The 11898-nt window shown below is 40.2% G+C and overlaps 1 protein-coding gene and 1 pseudogene across 3 annotated transcripts in view; one reads left to right on the forward strand and one right to left on the reverse strand.

The window, feature by feature from the left end:
- Nucleotides 1-3515, forward strand: part of WIPF1 (WAS/WASL interacting protein family member 1) — a 118649-nt gene extending 115134 nt beyond the window's left edge. For all 3 annotated transcript variants that reach the window (XM_032407760.1, XM_032407769.1, XM_032407778.1), the window contains one exon: nt 458-3515. In XM_032407760.1, the coding sequence (XP_032263651.1) occupies nt 458-513 (56 nt within the window). In that variant the 3' untranslated portion in view covers nt 514-3515. The remainder of the gene's footprint in view (nt 1-457) is intronic.
- A 6793-nt stretch (nt 3516-10308) lies between these two features.
- Nucleotides 10309-10417, reverse strand: LOC116638137 (annotated as a pseudogene).
- Nucleotides 10418-11898: the final 1481 nt, after the last annotated feature.

Raw genomic sequence — 11898 nt, forward strand, 5'->3', positions numbered from 1 at the left:
ATAAATAGTAACGGCTCTGAAAAATGTTCAGACAGGCTATATATGATCCTATTTGGGGAAGAAAAAAGGGAGCTGTTTATATATAGAAAATAAAAGGAAAGTGTTTACATCATGTTATTGGTTACCTCTGGGTGGGTTTTTGTTTTGTTTTAGCTCATCCGTATTTTCTAAATCTATAATAAACATGTACTACGTTTGTGGTAAGAAGAAAAGTAATTTTTTTTTAAATTTTCTTAACTTTGTGCAAGTACTCAGGAGCCAATGGTGGGTCATCCCTCTCTAGAAATGTTCAGTCAGATCCTTACTTGCTTCCCTTCACTTCTTACTTATCCTGTTCTTTATAGCCTTGGTCATAGAGGGTGACGTGGTGGGTACTTTTGCGACCATCCTTTAGTTTGTACAGTGAGATCATAAGCTTTCTAACCAAAATTTATATTTTGTCTATTTTTTCATCAAGGTGGATCCAACCGAAGAGAAAGGGGTGCCCCACCACTTCCTCCCATCCCAAGGTGATCTTTGCCTGCTCTTCTCCACCCGAGCCCAAGAGCTCCTTCTGTTGTTGCTCTCCGAGGGTTGCAAACCCTCCTCCCCTTGTCTCCCCTTGTCCCCTTCATACTGGCAGTAGGGAAGAAGGGAGGGTGACGTGGGAATATGTGTGTGTTGGGGGTGGGGGTGGGAATGCAGTAAAGAAATGCACCTAGCTTTTTATATTGTGTATATTCTCAAAGCTCTTGCTTGCTTCAGCTACAGCCCGCCAGTGTTGGCTGCTTAGGGGTCAGGAGGCTTTTGTGGCAAGGTGGCAGAAATGCATTGTGTCTTAGCTTTCAACCAGCCAAGTTCAAACATTCACAGCTAATTTGCTACAGACTGTAATATTAAAGTCCCTGAGAGCTATTTGCTTCCATGCCTTTTTTGCATGCTTGGCTTTCTGTCTGATTCCAGGAACCACCTAAGCAAGTTGCTGCATTCAGGGCTCACATAAAATTTTTCAATTACAGGATGTCCAATCTTTGGCAATCTGAGATAAGTTCTAGGATAGAGCTGTCCAACAGAAATACAATGTGAGCCACATATAGTTTTTGAATTTCTAGTAGCTATGTTAAAAAAGGAAAATAGGTGAAATTAATTTTAATATATTTTATTTAACCCTAATACCCAAATTATTATCATTTCAACCTGTAATCAGTATAACAATTATTAATGAGATATTTCACATTCTGTTTTGGTACTAAGTCTTCAAAATCCAGTGTGTATCCTACATTGAGAGCACATCCCCATTCAGGCTAGTCACATCTTAAGTGCTCGACAGCCCCATGTGGCCGGTGGCTACTGTTTTGGACAGCACAGGTCTAGAAGCTGCAGGCTAGTGCAAAAACCTCTTGTTTCAAAAACAAAAAAGGCAAGTTGAGCTTGAGCAATTCAAAAAGTAACTAAAAATAAAGTTAGGACCTAACACCTTGTTCGGCAGACAGCTTGACCTTAGATTTTCCTCCCTTATTTCCCGTCTTTCCTTAATGTATGTATCCAAGTGTTGCTTCACAATACCAAGGTCAGAAATTGATCTAACAGGGTTTACAGTCACATGGAATAAAGCCATTAGAAAGAAACTGAAAGCCAGCTGGGGCTTGGGGCCTCAGAGCCAGCTGCCTTGAGTTCACCTGTCCATTGGACCCCTGCCTTACACTTCATTCTTCTGCCGCCCAGCATGCATCTCCGTGCCAGGGAGGCTTGTAGGCTCTGTAGCTGTGGGGGAAAGTCAGGAAAAGGTAGCCAGTTGGAAACGTGGAGGAAGGAAGCAGGTTTGAGTTGATGGGCAAACTGTAAAAGTCTAAATCTTGATGTGTATGGGGTTGAGAGAGATTGCTACTACAAATTGAAGAGAATTTGTCTTGACTGTATCTGGGAGAATCACTTGCCTTGGATCTATGCAAATAAAGCTCCGTGAAAGGACCATAGGGATGAGCCAGGCTTGCCCTTTTTTTCTATTATTTTGTTTACAAAACTTTACTGGGACTTTTAAATCTAGCTATAGATTTGGAAAAAAAAAATATTTCCATTTAGATGTTTTATATGGTTGATTATGTTTAAAATTACCGTTACTTATTTTTTAAAAGCACACAACTACATATGTATATGTATACCTAAACTTTGTATTATGGTCTCAGTGTATTGTTCATGTATTACTGGGAGATGCTAACAAGAAATCAATCCAAAGAAAAATTTGAAAGAAGCATTCCTATTTATAGAATAAATAATTGTTTCATTTATATAAAAGCAAAAGAACTTAGAGTTCTAATAAATGGGATATCTAATAAATTATGAAGTGGCCCATTTGAATATATTGTATTTTTATAACTTTCTTTGCCAAAGTCCTGGGCTTAGTATGTTAGAGAACTTGGTTTTTCCCCCCATCTCCTCTGCCATTCATCTGTCTTTCATATAGTCATTTGGGGCTCTTCGCCCAAAGGGACTCAAGAAATATAAAGGTGTAACAAACTTGGCTAAGTATTTCCAAAAAGAATTTTTCAGGTAGTATAGCAGCATCATTTTATTTGGGATTCTTTGATCAGGTATGAACAGTTGATACAAATCCCTATGATAAAGCCTAATGAGCCACTTCAGAAAAAGTGGAAATCTGGCCTTACTAGCAAATATGGCAGAGAAGTCCGATCCAAAGAATTTTGGGTCTGAATTTTGTGAGGGCTAGTAATCATGGCCAGTTTCCTTGTATATCCCAACTGTGTAGGTACCATCCTAAGGTCTGAAACACAGTCACAGCTCAAAGTTGCTGTTCATCCAGGAGAGAGAAGTTTTAGAATGTATTTAAGTCAATGTTTCATTAATACACCTATACCCTTTCTTTGAAAGTTGTCAACCTAATTGCATCCAAAACTGAACAATTTCTATGCTAAAATCTTCAACTATGGCAAATCACAAAAATGAATATTTTCTTCCTAAAATCAGGGCTTACATTTGGGGTTTTTTTCCATAATATTTCCAGATAAATGTATTCAAGATGCAATACAGTATTTTAACATTCATATATCATTTTATATTGAAATGTATTACAGTATTAAAATTCAGTGTTCAGTATTTATTTCACTATGCATTTTATTTAGTAGAAGCTGAGAGAAATGTTTAATCCAATGGTGCCTTACTTTGTGATTTGAAAGAAATCGACTTTTTATGTCTAAGTAGCAGATTATTTGCATATTTGTAAAAACAGGCCTTTATATTTTAACTTGTAATACCAATTTTGTTATTTTAGTAGCAGAAATGGGATGATTGTTAAAGCACCCAACATTTTTTGGCATGAAATTAATTTTTCCCTGTTTGTAGTCAGGGACAGTAAAGGAAAACAAATGTTTTTCATACCACTGCACGATGTAAACATGCACACTTTGGAATCTATGTCATCAGGACAGTTTAAATGGTGGGGTAGAGACTACCCTAGACATCTGTGTCTTTGTGAGTTAGCCAGACAATGAATAAAAGCAGAATGATAAGAGTGTCAACTGGTGGTTTTTATTTAAGTATTGTCTATATAAATGCAAATGAAAAGGCAAATGTCTGTTTTCTGTGTTCTACTCTGGTAAAGAAAGACAAGTCCAGAGCAAAGAAAAACAGGAGGGGCAGGTAGCATCAGTCCCTAGTGCAGGTTCCACACACCCACTTTCTAATCCCTTGTTTGTTTTTCCTGAGAACTTGCATCCTAAGTCAGAGTCTGCTGTCTGTTTACTTGAGGCAGATGCTTCTACTCTAAGGTAAAGACGGATGGTGGGAACAACGGGCAAGAAAACTACCAGGACTAGCACTGACACTGATAAACACAGGAAAGGCCAATGGGAATTTAGGAGGCTTGATAATTTTTTAAATTATCTGCTGTGTACTCGCACATGTGTACATATCTTAATACAAGCATAATGGTTAAGAGATTAGGAAGACCTGCCTCCATCTCTTACTTGCAAGTTGCAAACTTCTCTGAGCCTCAGCTTCCTTATCCACAAGGTAAGTTAACTGTCTCACAACATTAACAAGTACATTAAATGGGATAATGCAACATATGGCCAACAGACACATGAAAAAATGCTCAGCTTCACTCGGCATCAGGGAAATGCACATCAAAACCACAATGAGATACCACCTCACACTGGTCAGAATGGCTAAAATTAACAACACAGGAAACGACAGATGTTGGCGAGGATGCACTTTTGGTGGGAATGCAAACTGGTGCAGCCACTCTGAAAAACAGTATGGAGGTTCCTCAAGAAGTTGAACATAGAGCTACCCTACGGCCCAGCAATTGCACTACCGGGTATTTACCCCAAAGATATAAATGTAGTGATCCGAAGGGACACCTGCACCCCAATGTTTCTAGCAGCAATGTCCACAATAGCCAAACTATGGAAAAAGCCCAGATGTCCATCGACAGATGAATGGATAAAGAAGATATGGTATATATATATATATATATATATACACAATGGAATATTACTCAGCCAAAAAAAAAAAAAGAAATCTTGCCATTTGCAACAACGTGGGTAGAACTAGAGGGTATTATGCTAAGCGAAATAAGTCAATCAGAGAAAGACAATTATCACATGCTCTCACACATATGATCATAGGGGAAGGGAGGGAAAAATAAGACCAAATCGAGAGGGAGACAAACCATAAGAGACTCTTAATCATAGGAAACAAACTGAGGGTTGCTGGAGGGGAGAGGGTGGAGGGATGGGGTAACTGGGTGATGGGCATTAAGGAGGGCACGTGATATAAGGAGCACTGGGCGTTATATAAGATTGATGCATCACTGACCTCTACCTCTGAAGTTAATAATACACTATATGTTAACTGAATTTAAATTTTTAAAAAATGAGATCATGCAATCAGTATGTTGACTTACTCTAGTACTCAGTAAGTGGTAGCCAATCTGAGTAAAAATAGGAAACAAGTATTTATCTAATGATCCCAGATTAACTGGAGCCAAACTGACTGGAAGGAAATTTCCTAGTGTACTTTTAGAAGAAAGAAGCAACAGCAGGCTGACTATCCCTAACAGAAATGCAAAGCTGGAGTGGAGGCGGGTGGGGATGGGGTGGCTGGGTGATGGACACTGGGGAGGGTATGTGCTATGGTGAGCACTGTGAATTGTGTAAGACTGATGAATCACAGACCTGGACCCCTGAAACAAATAATATATGTTAATAAAAAAAATAATAAATACAAAGCAACCTCCACACAAAGGTCAACTCACATGATGTCAGTCCCTTATACCTGGCAGGCCTGGAAAATGAAAATTCATGCTGCTTTAGTCATCAGGGAAATTATTAGATTCCATTTGAAATCACAGAAAGTAAGACCTGGAAAGAACCTTCCATATAGGGCAGCTAATAATTGTTGCTTTGGCACAATGGTACAAATCAGAGCAAACTGGGCTGTGTGGTCACCCCACTTGCAGGTCATCTAGCCCCACTTCCTGGTCTGACAGACGAGTAATGTAAGACCCCAAATCACATAGCACTGACGAACAAGCAGCATGGCTGGTCACCTCACCACGCTCCCTTCCTGACAATCCTTTCCACCTCTAGCACAAGTCTCAGCTTCATGTGTTTTTCCCATCTGCTGGAAAGAAAAGGCCAAATGACATGTCCCAGAGTCAGAGGACAAGCCCAGGACACCTGGATCTGAATCCTAGCTCTGCCACCACATGGTGTTTAAGCTCTCTGGGCTCTAGCTGCCTCAACTGCAAAATGGTTACAAAGCTTAAATAAATATACAAAACATCAGGCAAAATAACGGGCATAGGTCAGGTGCTCGGTGAAAGTTCGTTCGAAAGTTCGTTCCATTCTATTTCCTAATCCCTTCACCATCAAACCCAGGCCATACTCAGGAAGGAATTTTCAGTGCATTCAGAAGAGTCTGATAAAACTGAATTACAACAGTCTTAGGAATAAAAATTGCTTTCAAAACTGACCTCATTTGTTCAAACTGGAATCAGTCGTTTGTCTCATTCACCCATTCAGTAAGTTTTTATTGAAGAGTTACAGTGTGCCGGCCTCACCATAATCAAACCAGTGTCCCACCACAACTGTCTCTGGCCAATGGTCTCTGAGTGGCAGGTACGGAGGCAGCCCCCCGCTCCCACCAGGCACGGGCGCCCAAGAGACAGAGAGCTTTCTATTAAGGGAAAGGGAATACTTTATAATCCACCCCCCCCTTAAGGAATTATTTGGTTTCTTTTCTTCTTTCATCTCAATGGGCGAATTAAATTGCTTTTTTAAAAAAAATTTTTAAACCTAGGGGCACCTGGGTGGCTCAGTCGGTTAAGCGTCTGCCTTCGGCTCAGGTCATGATCCCAGCGTCCCAGGATCGAGCCCCGCATCGGGCTCCCTGCTCAGCGGGGCGTCTGCTTCTCTCTCTCCCTCTGCCCTCGCCTAGCTTGTGCGCTCTCTCTCTCTCTCTCATAAATAAAAAATCTTAAAAAAAAATTTTAAACCTACAGGAAAATTGGGGAGGGGTGAGTATTTAGAAAAAGTTTTGATGGCCAATAAATAATATCTTTTTGTTTTTTAATTTGTAAAAAAAACTCAAGGATTCCCGTTTCCTGACATCCCAATTATAACTGAAGGCTTCTTGGGACGCATATTTAGAGTCTTCCCCACAGCCTTCTGTCTTCCTTCTGTCTTCCCCACAGCCTCGTTTCCCTGCACTCTGAGCACTGGGTCCTCCGTGTCTATCTCTGGAGTTACAGTCAGCTGCAGGTTTCCCCCATTACCCGAAAGTAGAGCACTCCTACGAAAACTTTCCTAAGCTGAAATGGCCTAAAGCAAAGAAGCAATTACCAGTAACTTACATGGAAAAATATTTAAGCATTCTCAGACCCCCAAAAATAACCTCTCTTAGGCTTTTCCAGTACCTTAGGACACACTTGCTAATGGATGCACAAAATAAATGGAGATAAAACACAGACGCTCTCAGACAGTTCAAAGCTACATTGGCTTGCTGCTGAGATGCTGCGTGTGGTTCCAGAAGGGGTTTGGTGGGGCTACTCTTACTGTTTTGGGGTGTGCGCTGCTTCTACGATGGATTGCTGCAAAACAAACACTGAACGCTATTTTCATATTTTGCCTTTTTTTCCTAAAAGCAAAAATCTTCCTCAGATTTTTTCGGTTAGCAAAAACAGGTACTAATGTAGTTCTTTCGTAAAAGTGAAGTGGCCTAATGCAAATTTTTGAAAATCAGGGGATGCCTTTACATGTTTCTCTTACTGGTAAGTGTTTGAAAATGCCCCAATCCATCAACATTCTATCACAAATTCCTTAGTCTTAAAATTCTGCTCCTACTATTCCAGAGGCACATTTACAGGAAGCTAATGAAGCTCAAGCTTTGGGACCTCCACTTACAAGGATCCCTTCTAATAAGTACTCATTTTTACATCAAAGTTTACATTATTTATGATTTTATATTAACTTCCTTAATATAGCACCTAAATTGTCTAAAGCTTCAGGCCCCCTTATAGGGCGCCTGGGTGGCTCAGTTGGTTAAGCATCTGCCTTTGGTTCAGGTCATGATCCCAGGGTCCTGGAATCTGGTCCCAAGAGACCCACAAGTCCCATGAGTCCCACGTCAGGCTCCCTGCTCAGCGGGGAGTCTGCTTCTCCCTCTGCCCCTCCCCCCGCCCCCACTCATGTGCGCGTGCTCTCTCTCATGCAAAAATAAATAAAATCTTTTTTAAAAAAATAATAAAACCGGTCCTTGTATTATTGGGGCTTACATGTATCTTCTGATACAGAAACCAACCAAAGTAGGTATCTTAAAAACTTTCCTAAGTCACCAGCTTTCCATAAGAGTGACAGGAGAATCCCAGACCAATATAAGACAGCAAAAGTGTTTGCTCCTTTGTACTCCCAGAGTGGCCTACAGATAGTTTTAAAATAGTTCAGCTCAGTCACTCTTGCCCACATTGTGTTAGAGTCAGTTAAAGGCCCCACAGTGTGACCCACCCAGATAACATGTTTGACCCCTGAGGGGCCTGGGAAACAAGTCTGGACGTTATTTGACATCTAGCTCAAATTTAGCTTAAATCTTGACCAGGAAGACGCCTGCCAGAACACCTGGTATATCCATCAACATAAATGTGTTTTAGTCATGAGAAACTCCCAGCCTTTTCCTGTTTTCTATCTCCAAGCAATTGAGTAAGTTAAAGTTCACCTGTTGAAATACAATCTATTTAAAATAGGTACCCAAAACAAATAGCAGCAAACGACTAGGAAACCCTAATGCTTTATGGAGCTATTGTATTCCCAAAGGTGCATTTTTACATTTATTCATTCAAATAATCAAAAAACATTGATAGCATAACTACGATGTATTAGGCATTGGAAATACGAAGATTAATATTCTACAATAGGAAGTACTAGTCCTAGAACCAAGGGTCTGGATTCTAGATCCAACAAGAACTTCAGCCAGGAGGCACAACCCCACTCTGCCACTGGTTCTAGAATGCTCCTCACCACCAACACAAGCTGGTTGGCTGTGTGTATGAAAGGAAAATTCTCCCTTGGTGCTTCCTGCTTAGATTACTCTTAGGGCAAAGGCATGGATAGGTTCCCAAATGGGACCACCAAAGAAAAATGGAAAAACATATCTAATATAGTAGGGTAAACATAAGACCTGTTACCTAAATTACTTACCTAGATGACAAGATAATTATTGTTTCCATTTTTCATGTAACTACCACCAATTCTTACTCATCTACTATGTACTACAAATTGTGCTAAGGTCTTTGCAAATATTATTGCGTATGTTATTGTTAATCTTTCTGACTTTACAGGTGGAGAAATCAAGGCCTGAATGGATTAGAAATTTGCCTCAAGCCACTTGCCTTGAATGGATCCAGAATTCAAACTCGAGATTGAGTAAATAAATGTGAATGGGAAGTCATAATATTGTCAACTTTCCATTTGCCAGTTTAAAAAAAATACCAACATTTCATAAAAACAAGGACATTTTAATAAGCCAAAACAAGGGGAGACCTAATCTTAGAGTAAAAGATAGTAGGCTCAGTTAAATAAACATAGCTTCATGGAAAACTTAGTACACTGCCTTTATTTTCCTCATTGAGCTGTGGACTTGCTCTAATCCCAGGCCCAGTATTTACCACATGGGGCACACTGCCGCTTATAAGTGATCTAATTTCCTTCAGTTCTTTGGTTCTTTACAGCTGGAGGGGTGGTCACGTTTTTAAAAGGATGTACGTGTACTTTTCAGCTCATCTTATCAGACACTTGCTACCTTTTCAGGTGATTTCAGTGGAGTCACTAAAATTCAGACATCATTTCACTAAACACAGACTTCTGGAAGTCCTAAACTGCAATGTGAATAGTTAATTTGCTTCCCAGTGTATCTCCCTTCCTTTCTACTGTTCATTATTTGTGGGGTATTTCTTCCATTCATATTATAAATTTTTAGTATTGAATTTATTTTTTTACTCTTGAAGTTGGTAGAGTTGTGTGATTCTTTTAAATTACAAATCATAGAATTTGCTTTCCCACAAGGGCCAGAAGTAAACATTGTGTTCTTTGCCTCAGTCATACAACCTAGCCCTCATTCATAGGGGAAATAAAGTTAGAGCACAACGGCAGTCATGTTCAAAAAAAGTGAAATAAGTGGCTCTGGAATTTCAAAGCATTTTCACAGACAGCCCCTCAAGTGTACCCCACGGCAGCCCGATGAAGGAGAGAGAGACTGATCTCCCATGCTGCAAATGGGGGGCTGAGACACCGAGGGAGGAAGTGACCCCAACGTCTGACCACGGGTGGGTGAAGGGGCCAAGACTACCCCTCCAGACTATTTCGGTCACGCTCTTCAAACTGCATTTTTACCTTTCTTGTCTTCATTCATCTGACAATATTATTGAGCACTTTCTCAGTAATGAGAAGGCATGGGGAGAGTCCAGCTGAAGATGCGAAGGTCAGTACCACCTAATTCCCATGTTTCAGGGCGCTCACAGTCCTTTGGGGGTGGAGGCAAATATATAAATGACATTAGAACTACGCGGAATACATGTCCTGCTCAAAAGCCTGAAGTCATGCATCACAAGGACCCAAAGAAGGTAGCACTCCTGTGGCTGAGCCTACTGCCTCACACTCACGTGTTCTCCTCATCCTCTGAGTTAGATGTGCAGTGTTCCTCAAAATGAAAGTTCTGGACCACTGAAGCACTTAAGGAGTGCTTGTTAAATACAGATTCCTGGGCTCCACCTCAGACCTTCCCAAATAAAAATCTCTTGGAACCCAGGAATTTTTTTTCAATATGGAACACTTGACAAACGTGCATGTCATCCTTGCACAGGGACTGCGCCAATCTTCTCTGTGTCACTTCAGGACATGTACATTTCAGGACATGTACTGCTGAACCGAGCTTGAGAATTTGTATTTTTAACAAGCTTCAAGGTCATTCTGATGCACATTCCAGATTCAGAATCTCTGTTCTAAGGTTTCCATATATATATATATATAGAGAGAGAGAGAGAGAGAGAGAGATGAAATCGTAAGATGGCATCCACTTTTTGTCATACTAAATAACTCCACTTACACTACCCCATGAACACTGATTCATCAGAATGCTATTTGTCTCTAAAATACTTTAATAAAATAAAATAAAATAAATATTTTTCTTAGAAAATTAGCTAGCTAGCTAGCTAATCTATTAGAAAACTCAGTGATACACTTCCTTCCTAAGAGCAGCTTTATTGCCTCAGCCACAGAAAAACTGTGTTAACCACAGCACTGCATAGTCCTGGCCAGTGAGCATCAGCACTCCTTACTAAATGTATGTTCTACTGTGTTTTCTTGAATTAAATATGTTTGCAATGTGTGGCCTCTCTCCATGCAACTTTCTGGTGAGTTCTGGTTCATAATTTTGATCCAGAGTGCTATCAAAAGATGATAGTCCAGGTAGTGCCATCAAGATATACAAAAGAGCACTATGTTGGATGCTAAATTTTTTTAAGTAGCTCAAGGTGACTTTAGGGAGATGGTTGTAGCACAGAAGAAAGATCAGCAAGGATTCAGGGTGATGGAAAGCTTTTGACATCATAAAAGGTATCATAAACATGTCTTCTATCCAGGAGGATGAACTACCAATTATGACTGCAAATGGGAAGACACTATGACTTGTGACCTCAGGAGATTGAAAGAGAGGATAAAAGCCACTTAAGAGGAACCCCTGGACTCAGGGACTTGACCAAAACAGCCTGTTCACTTAAACTCGCCTGGAGCACATAGTCCTGAAGTGAAGGGGAGGGATGCCTACACTGATGCTGCGCTTGCAGCCTCCAACACGCCAGTGTTTCACTGTAGCCAGTGGGAATAGTTACAACATGCCAGAACAGTGCTTTCAAACCTCAGAGGATGGCCTGAGAAGCTGCATTTCTAACAGGCTTCTTGTGATGCTTTACCGTATTGGTTCTTGCACCACACATTTTATTTTATTTTTTATTTTTTTGCCAATTTTATACACAGTTTTAACTGGCCCTGATCACTATCTGTAATAATGGAACACATTTCTCTGCATTAAACTAATATGTATATATAGCATCAAACCTAAATACTGTGTCCATTACTTGCATCACGGTTTAGGAAACTTAACTAAGCAGAAAACCAGTTGGCATGGCACTGTGGTACCTGAAACATAATTATGTCTTGTGATTTCCCAATACTCTTTCTTTGACCGTTAATCATATCCACTAATCTTTTGTTGTTTTTGCCATTGTTGCCTTGCCCACAATAACATGGGGGGGGGGGGGAAGTGGGGGTGGAATCCAAATGTTAATAAGTGTTAATTATGGCATTTTAAAAATCAAATCAAAACAGCAAAAATCATGAAAAAATAATT

Source organism: Phoca vitulina, unplaced genomic scaffold (assembly GCF_004348235.1).
Source record: "Phoca vitulina isolate PV1807 unplaced genomic scaffold, GSC_HSeal_1.0 scaffold1, whole genome shotgun sequence".
Classification (NCBI taxonomy): Eukaryota; Metazoa; Chordata; class Mammalia; order Carnivora; family Phocidae; genus Phoca; species Phoca vitulina.